At 40.0% G+C, this 13,592-nt stretch overlaps 1 protein-coding gene across 2 annotated transcripts in view; it reads right to left on the reverse strand.

Moving 5' to 3' along the window:
* Positions 1 to 13,592, reverse strand: part of arap2 (ArfGAP with RhoGAP domain, ankyrin repeat and PH domain 2) — a 175,820-nt gene that overhangs the window by 24,565 nt on the left and 137,663 nt on the right. For both annotated transcript variants that reach the window (XM_024806350.2, XM_076881779.1), the window contains exons 18-23: positions 9,392 to 9,455; positions 8,661 to 8,824; positions 7,761 to 7,973; positions 7,437 to 7,542; positions 4,167 to 4,314; positions 1,640 to 1,717 (exon numbers count right to left, since the gene is read on the reverse strand). In XM_024806350.2, the coding sequence (XP_024662118.2) occupies positions 1,640 to 1,717; positions 4,167 to 4,314; positions 7,437 to 7,542; positions 7,761 to 7,973; positions 8,661 to 8,824; positions 9,392 to 9,455 (773 nt within the window). The remainder of the gene's footprint in view (positions 1 to 1,639; positions 1,718 to 4,166; positions 4,315 to 7,436; positions 7,543 to 7,760; positions 7,974 to 8,660; positions 8,825 to 9,391; positions 9,456 to 13,592) is intronic.

Here is a 13,592-nt window from a genome sequence, read left to right on the forward strand (position 1 = left end):
GCTGGCTGTCTTCTTGCCATTCTTCCTTGAAGACGAAACAGATGAGGTCAGAACCTTCACCTGGAGGGCCCCGAGTCCTCTGAGACAATCGTCTCGTGGTTTTCGAGTGAAAACCCAAGAGCCATTTGTCCTGCAAAGCTTCTTATTCATACTTCAGCTTCTGCCTAGGCTACACACACAGTCGCTCAGTTTCTTCTTTAGACTACAGCCATGCTGGCTGACGCTGTTCAAAGCTCTTTATGATGAAGTGACATGAAAACTGGCATCAACACCCCAGTCAATTTGGTGATTTATCTTACCCCCAATACTTTAGAAGCTATATTCCATTAGATTCAGTTGTACATTATACTTTAGTGCTAATTAACAAAGGTCATCATGCTCTTATAAAAGTTTTTTGTGAAATCTACTCCTGTGTCTCAGGAGCTTTATTTAGCTGCTTCTCTTTTTAAAGGTTTGCTCGACTTTGCAGAGATGGAAGCAGCACCCACCCGTGCAGGATAAAAATTAATTCTCACATTCTTGAGTTTGTTGATTAATTCCACCCCAGAGGAATCTATAGACTGAATGTTGATGGTTTTTATAATAATGCAACATTATCCTGAAACAGTTGCTGTTTAGAAAAAAAACAGGATGAATGATGACCGTTGCATTTAATAGAGTTCTGCCCTTTTGGTAACAACCCAGAGCTGAAAAGCAGTTTTTACCATTTTCAGATAGCCTGTTGAAAAAAAAAATGCAACTGAAGTGCTGTTTTTTACATGATGGCTTATGTAAAGCTGAGCCACACATCACTATAAATACACCCCATGCATACATAACCACAAGAGTGGCATTTATCTGTGGGTGGGAAATCTCATCTTTACCAACTTTTTCCATATTTCTAGAAGCGGAGTGCAAGTGGAAGGCGATTCTGCATAACAAAGATCAATATTATGGACATTTCAGTTTACTGCTTTAAACTTTTCACCTTCGTATCAGGCACAGACCGACTTCAATTGCTCTTTAGCTTTTGCTCCACGGTCTGGCAGTGGCCTTTACAGCAAAGCCAGCGAGTGATCATAAACGATCAAACAGAGTCAGTAAAACAAGATGGTTAATGTAACATTAAATGACTTTAAGCAAAGTTTTTAACTTTGCTAAAATTTCAAATCATCCCTAAAATAAACATACCTATTATCTCCGCAGAGAAATGTTCTCCACGCTGACTTGTAATTACACTAAATAATTGCTCTTAATGAAAAAACTAATAACTTTCCTATTTTAAGACCTCCGAATTCACATCCAAAATCAAAACCTCATCCCAATTTTCACCTCCGACGGCTTTCTAATAGCACTTGCTTTCCACTGAGTAACTCTTTTTTTTTCCTCCACAGTTATCTGAACCAAATGTTTTTCTCGGCTGAGGCATCCAGGCATAAAGTACCTGCTGTAAAGGTTAACAGGAACAAAGCCCTTTTTCCTCACCCGCCTGCTCCTGCCTCTCCCTTCATTTCTGCCAGAAAAACAGGAAACCTGTTCAAACGAATCCCACATTTTAGAGTCCCTGACGCACGCAGGCAAATCAATGCACACACACACACACACACACACACTGAACACCCATTTGTGATTTCCATTCGGGTTCTGCGGGTCGACCTACTGTCGTGTCCTTCTTGTCGTTCCAGCGTGTGATGAAGCTATTCTCTCTCTCCATCTGTTGCACCTGGTCTTCACTGACCTGTTGAAAAAGCATCACAAAACACACACGCACACACACACACACACACACACACACAAACACACGTCAATTCAGACTGAGCCAGAGAAAAGTTTCTAATCAGGTAAACCGCACTTGAGAAACATCATCTTGCTTGATAGAATCCTGCAGCCATTTTTGATGGTCATATTAATTTCAGCGCTTAAATGCGATACGTGGAGGAGCAGATTAAACCTGGGAAAGAGTGAGCTGCTCAGCTAACACTTCTAAAACCTCATTTTGAAAGAGAAAGTTGGCTGCGATGAGTGCTCGACACTGAATACTCTCTTCTTTCATAAAGCTCTGTGTGGGAAATGACTTTTTTTTCTCCAATCCAACTTTTTTTTTAAACATCATTATCATTTTCAGAGAACAATTTCCTTTGTTGGAGTTATACGAGTGGCAGCAAAGATTGGGGTTGAAAATAAAATCCAAACAAACTGGGAAACTCATCGCGTGTATGTGTGTGTGTTTAGGCCTGATAATGGGCGCCGTCGACAGAAGCCACCACAGAACTGGTGCTTTAATTGGCGAAGCGTCTCTCGTTTTATGGTCACACTGAGCGTATTCGGCGCTATTGGGCTCATGATTGGTTGGGCTTAATGGCTATTTGTCATGCGAATGATGGCGTCGCCAACCGATTTGGAGTGAATGAACCTCCTTTTACGTTAGAAAAAGAGGGATCCGGGCGTTCCGAAGGGAATTAACAGTCAGTCGGTGCTGCGTATCCCATAAGCCAGGCAGCTCTCCAAGGGTAACATTGATCCTGAGCTCCCCCCCCTCTTTCCCATCCACACATCAGCAAAGTCAAGCCTGTTGTGGAGATTTGGCAACAACACTTCAGCTCCCCAGATGGTTGTAAGAAAGTGTAAATAAAGTCATGCCTGCAGCTTGGTTTAGATATGCAATATGGTAATATCTGGATACTTTGTTTCGGTTTTTTTACTCAGCCATTGATTGTCTACACATTCATTACAGCTTCTATCCTGTGTTACAGGATGAATGATAAACACGTCTGACACTGACTGTGCGAAACATGACAGCGTTCGCAGGATAAGATCTATATTTTTCCGACTCTTCACCCAGTTTTCAAATGAAGGCCAGATTTTTATCCTTAAAAAAAAAGAAAGAAAAGAAAACACCACGCTGCCTTCACGGTGTGGAGAATTCCCAAAATATAGGAATATCATGGGAATACACCCAGTTGGCAACCAGTTAATTGAAGTGCCTTACTGCAAAGAGAGGCGCCACACATGAGTTACACTCAAGTGTGACTCTAATTAATTGCATTATGTTGTCAATCTGTCTGCATTTATAAATTAGATGATAATTACTTGCAAACCTTGGCCAATATGTCTGAGAGTGACTGCTGTCGGTCCGAGTTGGACAACGGTTACCTGGAGCATGTTGGTCCAACTAGGCAACCTGGGTAATTACCCTCCAATCAAAAGTGTGTCATGGTAACTACTGTGTGAAGACATTCAATGCAATCACATGGAAACCACTGATATTTCTTAGTCGCAAGGAGGTCGCGGACAAGTTTTAACTTGAGAGACTGATTCATGTAAGATGCATCATATGAAATGTAAACTCCCGTGGGTTTGAAGCTCAGCTCAAAGCAAAGCAGGTCTAAAAAGTGAGGATGTCTTTGCTTCTTCTACAGTTCAAAGTCCTCTGCAATGTTTAAAAGTACAAACGATAAATTCTCTATATATATTAAACCACAAATACAAAGCTATTTATGTCATTTATTACCAGTGTCTGACTATTATTAATCTGCTAGGGTACCTTGTTGTTCATTTGAGGTATAAGAGGATCGTATGGAGGCATCTGCATTTCTTTATATTGTTTAACAAGCAGAAGTCCAGATTATAATCACGTGAGCCAGGCACGAAAGATAAACAGCACATTAACTTTAATCACAGTTAAAAGTTGTTTAACCCAACAACAGAAAACAAGAAACAAGAGAAAAAATGGCCGTTTAGTCCTAAAGATAGCATCAGATATATTGGTGATACCAGAAAGACTCCACACATATAGAAGAGAGCTTTACAAGGCTGGGCTCGTTTTTTACTTCGACCAAACATGTCCTGAACCACAGAGTCCACTGTTACTTTTCTGTTCTAGGTGACCTGTTTTTCCTTTATTAATATAATCTGTGCCACCTGTCTGTGCAGCGTACATTTGGCAATAACACAACGCGGCAATAACCTGAGTTGAATATTACTGAATGTACCAACCGTCTTGTTTTTTTTTTTGGTTGTTTGTTTTTTTTATAACTTGTGCAATGTGTGTTTATGTGATAAAAACTGGATGTTATCTAAGGTACAAGAGGAAGATCCATGTCAAGCAGCTGAGCTCAGTCCAATCGGTTTTTCGTGGTTATCAACACAAAAGAAAAGAAAACCCCACAAGAACATTTCAGACTTACACTGAAGAGCGTAATGTAGTTGCTGATTAGGTCGTGGACCACACTAATTTCCTGTGTGGTTTGTCCTCGAGTCTGGAACAGGCAGGAGGAGAAAACGGAAGCCAGTTTTTCACTTGGCATGCGGTTCAGGTGGGAGCATTGCTGGATCCTGAATAACAGAGAGAAACATGCTTAGAAAATCCCTTAATGTACCCGCAGGTCGACACGAGTGGCTCATATCTTTTGCTGAATCGCTCTCGTGGCCTCTAAAGCCCACTCATACTACTCGCTGTGGCACAAGCACACAGAGAGCTGAATGAAACATCGGGCCTCGCTCCAAATTAAGCATCAAGTCAATTAAGTCTTCTCTAAACAATCTATATCAAAAGGAGCTAAATCTATCCACTGCAGGTTTCCAAGGGAAATCGAGTGAATGATACACGAAGACAGCAGTGTGCTTATATTTAAAAAACAACATAAGAGGTGGAAGAAGGGGTTTTTGTAGCTGCAGCACAGAATCAAAGTTGTGCAAGCTTTTTCTTTGGTTCTGTATCTTCTGTGTTGTTTGTCTCTGCATTTCCACTCCAGGTAAAACAAACAGTAAATCAGTAGTTTCAGTCCACAACGCGCGAGACGGCTGTAATTTATTACTAGAAATCTCCACAGTTCAAATTATCCAGAGGTGAAGAAGTAGAGAATTCAGCGGTGTAACCAACTGAGGGAAAAATATATGATTTTCATGAAAAGAAACAAAAAGCAGCGCACAGCCAGAAATAGCGCCGCTCGTTTTGTAGACCTCAGCTATGTGTTTGCTAATTGCCTGAGTCTTTAATAATGAGCCACACAATCTGTCTCAGTTGAAAAATGCCAGCGCTCGCTAGAAACAATATGGAATTGATTCATCGCTTTCAACCGAAGGACACTGTTACTTCACAAAAACAATCTTTTTCTTCTCAGCTTGGTTTGTTTTTCCCCCACAACAACTTTTCAGTGCATTCACTGTTCAGCAAACAGACTTAATTTGAAAGAATATTTAACAGTATTGGTCAGATGGAGGGAAAAAAAGCAAACAAAAAAACGGGGGTCATTAGGGGAATAGAGGAAACAATGCAGCTAATCAGCAGGCGACAAGCAGCAACCAGAGGGCCGCTCGGGCCTCATGACCTTTGAACCGCTATGCTCGTTTTGTCTGTGATGCAGAGCGGCCTCTGCAGAGCCACACTTGTTTCATCAGCAACAAGGTCAGATAAGAACATTAGGACAACTTACAAATGCATAATATTGCAAAGTAGCTATCAAAGAATGGGTTTTTAATCCCAATTAGTGCCAACAAGTTGCTGCAAAAGTGGTCGAACTAATTAGGCTGGTTTTGAACTTTGCTGCAGTAAGTAAGAGAAAAACTTGTGCATCACGAAGATGCTGGGTCATGCAGATGTGACCCTGGTTCTCCTTTGACTTTACACTGCGTGAAGATGTTTTCGTGTCATATCCATCTGCTAACAACCAAAAGATGACTAACTGCTACATTGTGCTGCTGGCCCCAGGAGACAGAAGTTGATACCAGTGATAAAAAGTGAAACAATGGATGGCAAAACTTAAGTTGTCTGGCACTCAACTTTGCCTGTGTGTGCCGTGGGCATTTTTTGTTACTGATAACTCAAGGATCCAAATGTCATGTTTGTCTAAGTTCGGGACATTCTGCTCAGACAAAAATAATAATAATAATAATAATAAACTTTATTTATAAAGCACACTAAAAAACCAAGGGTATACCAAGGTGCTTGACAAAAATAAAATAGGAAAAGGGAGATGGGAGGGAAAAGAGAAAGGACCTGGCACGTATCAATTATAAAAACCTTGACAATCATAAGATATAAAAGTAGTTCACAAGCATAAAAAATGTACCAGCGCACACCAAGTGTTAACTAGGTGGAAAGGCAAGATTAAACAAATAAGTCTTAAGCCGTGATTTAAACAGTGGCATAGAGTCAGACGCCCGGATAGCGACAGGAAGGTTGTTCCATAAGACCGGGGCAGCTACAGCAAACGCGAGACTTCAGCCGAGAACGAGGTTGCTCCAGAAGAATTTGGGTAGCAGATCTAAGTGCTCTGACAGGTGTAACCTGAGAAGCTCATTGAGGTAGCTCGGCGCCAAGTTAAAAATCATCCTAACTGTTAACTAGTCATGATAAGTAAGCATGTTGCAAAACCTCTGCACTCTACATCAATCACAATAATTCAATTCAGTCATAGCGCTGAATGAAGCTTCCCACCCTCAAAAAAAACCACAGTGCTAACTCTTTCATGAGCAAATCGCAATGTGTATATAAGAATCATAAAAACCAGCTTTATTTAATCATTTTATTCCTAACAGTTACTATATCTGTGTAAGCTGATGCTACGGCATTTGGACTGCACTTTGCAAAATATGTAAAATACATATAATCCAGAAAGCTATGAGTAATGTTTGAAAGCCAAATCTCAGCACTGACTAGCAACATTAGCTTGCTAACAAATAGGTTCATTTAGCTTTTAGCTGCTAACTAGCTGTGTGGTGATGCTCTGAAACAGCTAGATGTGCTACTTTTAAACGGCTAAGGCTATCTTCTTAGCATTCAGCACTGTTTTCCCTTCCACTGAACATAATTTTTTAGAGAATGAAAGTTTGTTTAAACACAAACATTTAAATAAAATTAGATTATAGCAGAAAAAATATATACCTCCCTGTGAAGTCTAAGCACAGGTAGGATAAATTTGGTTAGCTAATGCAGCTAATTAGCTTATGAGCTTAGCTGTTTTCCATGCATAAAAACAGCTACAAAAAACTACAGCGAAATAAGGAATCTGGCAAATGCTAGGATTTTCAACAGGTTTATCTGGTAGGCTGATATCCTTCCACTTATTTATGGTTATTAAAAAATAGTCCCTGGTCTCTCTCTCTCTGTCTGTGTCTCACCCACTCTGTCTGCACTGTGTAGGTGCAGCAGTTTCCACTGCTCCATCTGTAGCACATAATTAGTGTGGATAGCGAGCATACATAAATAGAAGATGCATTTTAGAGTACAGGGTTAGTGGTTAGAAACCAGCTCTATCATCTTATTTACTGTGTTGTGTTATTTTTATTAACACAATGTTGTTTAAGTCGTCTTTGCGCCTCGGGTTTCGAGTTTTTAAAAACCCTTAAAGTTTCCCTCCCAGAATGTAAAAGTTGACCTTTGTAATAAAACAGCTTCACTAACACAAATGCTAAACATGTCAGAGCTCGATGCCTGTGATCTCGTGCGTTTTTACCTGTAAAGATGCTGCAGCAGGGCTTCAAGGGTTGACCTGTTTATCTTTGGCAAGCTCTCTATGAAAGCGGAGTACTTCTTCACTCTCTGCCTTTCGCTCTTCTCATCTACCGAACCAAGCAGAGAAGAAATATAATAAAATGAATAAACACAAGTACAAAAGCTTATGTTCAAACACATGCCACAAAAGGGTTTTTACAATATGTTTAAAATTACTCTGCAAATTCACACAGTTTAGCATGGTGGACTTGTGCATTTCTCTCTTTCCTACAACTCTGCAGACTTTATAGTGTTTGACATCCCACATGCCAGAAAGCTCACACACCCAGAGCTGACACCCAGTATGGATAGAGCTCCTTGGTCAGTAGTGCATCTTCTGCCTGAGACAAGAAGCTCTTCAGCGTGTCAGTCACATCCTGAAGTTGGTGCTCCTTCTCCCTCAGCTTCACATTACGGGCATCATGGGTGAACTCCTCCAGGAGGTGAGACACTCGACCAGGATTCCCAGGCCTCTGGTAGACTCCCTCCTGGCACAAACCTGGGTACAGTGTCAGAAGACAGCTGATTAATAAGAAATCGCCACCTTCCTTCTGCACATGTTCTATCCAAATGACAAATAGCTCTGCCGTGTAGCATCTCCAAGAGAAAATGACAGCATGTAGATTTTCTATATGACAGGATGCATTTATAGAAAAGTAAGCAGCCTTATGGACAGTGTGACTTGTAGGATTTAACAACGTTGCATAAGCACATTTGAATCTAAATTGCAGGTGGAATAAAATTGTCAGTGCAAGGTATATTAACCTTCTGTGCCATTTCACAGTCTCACTCAGAGTTAACTTTTATTCCAATCCCTCATTATACAGCACACTACTTACCGTGACACTGTAAAAGTCCACAGTTACCATACATTAACCAAGCCAGGACTCTGTATGATGCAGTTTCTAACTTTGTATGGAGCGTTCCTCTGATTAACAGCAGAGTGCAGTTGTGCTACATTTATTTTCCACACTTCTAAAACTGTTTTTTTAAAAGGGAAGAGATAGGATAATGGCAGCGCATTGCCAGACAACATTAGAAAGCATGAAACTCTCATCGCAACACAGTGCACTGGATGAATCAGCTGCTCAAGGGGAAATCATAATAATAGTAATGCAGAACTTTCTTTTTTCAAATTAAAGAAAAACAACAAACTCTTTTAGCTGAGAGATACAATGTAGCTCACCATACTGAGTGACAAAAGCAATGCAGCTGTCGACTATAATAGGAACACCGTTTTTAGTCAGCTGTTGGTCGCCGAGCGCATTGCCGTCTGTGCCAGCAGCCAGTTTGATAGCAGAGTGCCACACGGTGAAATCCATCTTGTTGAAGCCATGAATGTAAACTGTTCTATTTATATATATGTGAAAAAAGAGAGACAGAAACACAGTAATTACTGGTGAAGAATGCCATCCTGTGATTTGCCCGTACAACACGGCGCTTCCTATTCGATGACCTTAAGTTCATATATTTAGAAACGCGCTGCTAAGTCATTAAATTAACAACCGACATGATTAAAGGAATCCAAAGAGCTTCTACAGAACACACGTCTATAAACAACCGCTGGTTTCCCAGTAGGTTTGATCAAAAAAAAAAGAAAGAAAGAAAAAAAAAAGACATACAAACAAACAGCAATTAAAGACAAAGTTTTATTGCACAACGCTAAAAGCGAGACTAAACTGGTTGGCTTGTGCGAGGCCTGTGATGCTACGTGCCATCTCACACCTTCTCTCTAACCGAGGCGAGGTTTTAATTACCTTGGATGGTTACAGTAGGTAAGGTGCATTTGGACTAACAAGACAAAAGGCTGAGTTGAAGCTAACAGGACCGCATAAAGCATATTGTTGCTGTATTGCTAATACAGTTCCAATTAGCACAGGCTTTTTTCCTCTCCCTCTCCCCCCCTTAGAGACATACCTTCCACACGCCACCATCAGCAGGACTTGGATCTTGTCCTCACCCTCAGTATGTGTGGAGACAGCTGGAGTGGGGTTAAAAAAAAAGGCAACAAGGTTTAGAAAATGCAGGCATACATTCAAATGAGCAACATCTTTAGAATTATTTGATCTCACTCCAAAGCCTGAGAAAACTTTCGCCATGGAACTTGAGAGGTGATGCATTCATTCATCGGCTCTTAAGTATACATTTGCTGTTTAAATCAGTTAAATAACACCCTGCTAAAATATATCTAGACATATCTGACTGGGCTTTTCAAAGGTGTAGGTATACACTGGGAAAATGAGATAAGTGAGAAAACAGTGCAGTGATGGAAAATGCCAAATGCATTGGAGTTAATAGCGTTTCCTTGTTGTAATGGGAAACATGATTTCAGGCTGTGTGCGAGCGTCTGACGGCCGAGTTAAACAAGCGAGGGAAGTGGGGCGTAAACACTCGTTTCATTTGTCATCAAGGTTTACATAAATTTGGTTGAAATGCAACTAAACAAGATTGCACTGTGCGCAGTATTTAAGACATCAAATAAAAGACAGAAAGGAAAGGAAAACAGATACAAGGTTACTGGCATTCCTCTTTTGCAGAATCAATCTTTTGAAATCGGAATAAGAGTGTATGATCCACAGAAACTGGGCTCAGGGACTCGAGCGCTCTGCCATAATCTCTTCTGGGGCTTCAAACAGCTGCTTGGATCATAGCAACAATCACACGCAGCAGAGAAAGTACAAAAAAAGATATGAGGCTCTGCACAAATCTCCTAGCAACAACATCTGGCACTTTCATCACACTCGAGCACTGGTTGTGCTCACATATATAGACAGAAAGATACAAAATCGAAAAAAGAAGCAGGACTTCACCTTAAAGAACTGTTGAATTTTGGAGATTGGTCTGTACCTCAGTAGAAACACTTGCTATACAATTACATGCTTTGTTACAGAAGATTAAAAATCGGGGGGAAATGAGTGTTTTCGCTTCGTTTCTCCTCACAGAGACAAATCCTGTGTAGAAATCTAGTAAGTAACAGTAAAAATAGCAGCGCTGGCCCCAAACAGCCAATCAGATGGTCAAAATTTTGTGTGTAGTTGAAATTCAGTTTCTATAGTGTGGTGGTGGGCGTATCTACTCATTACTAAAGTACAGATGGATATAAGAGTGTATTTGGTTTCTTCTTGGCTGACTGTATCCATAAAAAAGCTATCCTATACGTGTGCTATAGCTTGTAACAGCAGGGATGTGGCACTCAAAGTGTCCTGCATAGAAATATATAGGAGAATCCATAGTTTACCAACTTATTTAAGTATTATTTACTTAAAACCACAGTTACTAAGGCCTAGACACCAGCTGGTGACCACCTAGAAAAATCTGATCACTAAACATATACATTGCCCAACCAATTGGTGGGTGGTTAGTGGGTGTCGCCATGGAAGATGCTAGCTTATCTGTAAAATAAAGTATAATGCAAACTGGAAACGGATAATTTTCGACACAAGTAAAACGTATTGCTGCTACCAAAACATTTGAAAAAGTGCAATTTCTCTATGGTAAATGAAGTGGTTCTTATATAGCGCTTTTCTACTCTGAGCACTCAAAGCGCTTTACACACCTTGCCTATGAAGGTAAATGTTCTCCGTTTCCTGTTTGCATTGTATTTTTCACTACTAGTTGGCAAGTAATTTGCGAGTGTTTGCAGACTAGCTGAGATCTTCCATGCAAACTATTGGTGACCGCGGCAACCTACTGAGGACCAAAAAAAATCACAAGGTTTTCAGTACAGCGCTGTGCACTTCTGTGTGACCAGTTTCATGCTAGCGACTGCAAGCAATCAGTCGCTAACTGGTCAGGAAATATACATGTTTACCAAGTGACCAGTCTCTACCAGGCCTGTGTTAAAAGGGCAGCAACCTCTGGCAATGACTCATTTTTCCCTAACTACCGGTTGTTGCCAGATGGTCCCCAACAAGACTAGTTCTCTGTGATTGAGGACTGAGGTACATGATTTGAGCCTGACCAATTTATCAGCAGGCTGCTGTTATTGCTATTACTTTCTATTGGCCAATTTGAAAGTGAAAGTTTTAAAAGTAAAGAGCTTCTGTTATGTGTTGATGTTGCATAGTTTGCCCACCGGAGGGCACTGTGTAACACATGTTTTTGGAACACCACAAACACGGTAAGCAGCAAAATCAGGCAAAGCATACACAAGTATACACAAGTATATAAATAACATATACGTTTTATGAAAATCCATAGATACTTTGGAGTATTGGATTTTTAATTAATCAAAAATCAATCATTGTATTTATTTAGGACTCTGGTAGAATAAGCTAAGGGTGATGGACTGGTTGGCACACAATGTTAAGTTAATGCTGTGTACACAGAGGAGGAACATCATTTGGAAGATAAACACTTTCAAACTGCGTTTTGTGGGAAGTTTTTTGCATCCCGGTGACCTCTGAAATAAAACTTATGGCTCTTGCCTCATTGATTTAGGCAGGAGCTCGGTCCTAAAATAACTGTTCGATGGCAATAAGCTGGCTGCTGACGGGAAAGACGTGCTTCTACAAGGACTGCTGGTTACTTTAACTCAACTTTAGAGTGTCCTTCACACTTTGTTTCTCCAGGATTAAACAAACAAGATATAATCTATAAATTGGAAAGCTATACAAGTCGAGTTATATTGATTTTCTACCTTTTTCTACCCTTTGCTTTCAGTCGTGCTAAAACTAACCCCACTATTAATCTGGTTCAGTCAGACTCTCGGTACCCTGAGGGGAAAAAAATAAGAATTCCTATGTGTGTAGTTTATTCTTTGTGTGAAATATCCATAACTGTCATTACTTTAGAGTGACAAGAAAAAAACTTTTCAATTTCCTCTACTGAATATTTAACAGACTGATCAATAATCTGTACAGACACAATTCAATTTGTTGGCACAAGCGAGATAGACGACTGGTAAAAGCATTACACATCACAGTGTTATTTTGGCTAGCAAATCCTTTGTACTCGTATAGGCCTTTGTATGTTGAGCTAAACAGCAAAAACTATTAATCCCCAAAAGTCTCTCTTAACAAGTAATTTGCTTTTTATTTTCTTTGGCAGATTTTCAAGGGCGCAGTGTTTCATTCTGATCCAAGCAACAAAAGGGGAAAGCAAAGAACTTCAGAGACTGATATTGACTTGAGAGAGGTTTATTAACAGTGTTATCAGGTAAATGTAAAACACTTGTCATAGCCGTTTGAACAAACACACAGCAATCCTCTTTTATCCATCTTACAGCTCAGTTGGAAATGTTTTATTACTTAATATGTTTGTGTGATAAGGAACTAATTCTGCGGCCTTGTTCTCTCTTTAATTTGCGCTGAGCTTCCTGGAGGAAATTTTCATTAAGTTTTTGTTCACAAAATGTGAGCAATTTTAAATCCACATTTCCATTAGCGCATTTTGATTCCCCTTTTTATTTTTACAAGTATTATGTGATAAGCTCACAATATGACCGTCCCACCTCTGCAGGGCTTCGGGTCTGATTACACACGGTGGTGTTTTAGGAACTGAGCTGTCAGTAAATACAACTGGAAAGAAAGAAAGTGGATTGTTTTTATTTTTTCCCTGTACTTGCAACTCCTGCTGGTTGTCTATGGCATGGAAAGATACTGTAAATAAAAGTCTGTTTGTCAGACTATTTATATGTTTTAGAAAAATGACTCATCTCAGTCATACAATAAAAGATGAGCATAGCTATCATGAATCAGACTGTAGGATTGATAACACTGCATGCTTATTGGCTAATGACTTGCAATTGACAAGTTGGTAGCCACTGATCTCGACTTATCTTCTTTCTGACTCAAATACTGACCAACACTTAAAAATTAACTTTATGTTTTATTCAATATGAACTGTAAACGACTCAAATCATCAGGATCGTGTTTACTGAGCTCACTAAGCAAGAGAGTAGAGGGCCCTTTTTCCATATACTTCTATGCAGCCAAAAGGCTTTGCAACTAGAGTTGTCGCCCCCTGCTGACCATTAAAAAAATGCAGGTTTAAGGGACTTCCACAAGCTATATTCATCTTTTTTACTGTCTGTGTCTCAATCACTGTTATAGCATACAGATATTCATTTTGAAAAATATGGAACTATTTACAGTAGAGCTGGGCGATAGAACGATAA

This window comes from Maylandia zebra, linkage group LG3 (assembly GCF_041146795.1).
Source record: "Maylandia zebra isolate NMK-2024a linkage group LG3, Mzebra_GT3a, whole genome shotgun sequence".
Taxonomy (NCBI): Eukaryota; Metazoa; Chordata; class Actinopteri; order Cichliformes; family Cichlidae; genus Maylandia; species Maylandia zebra.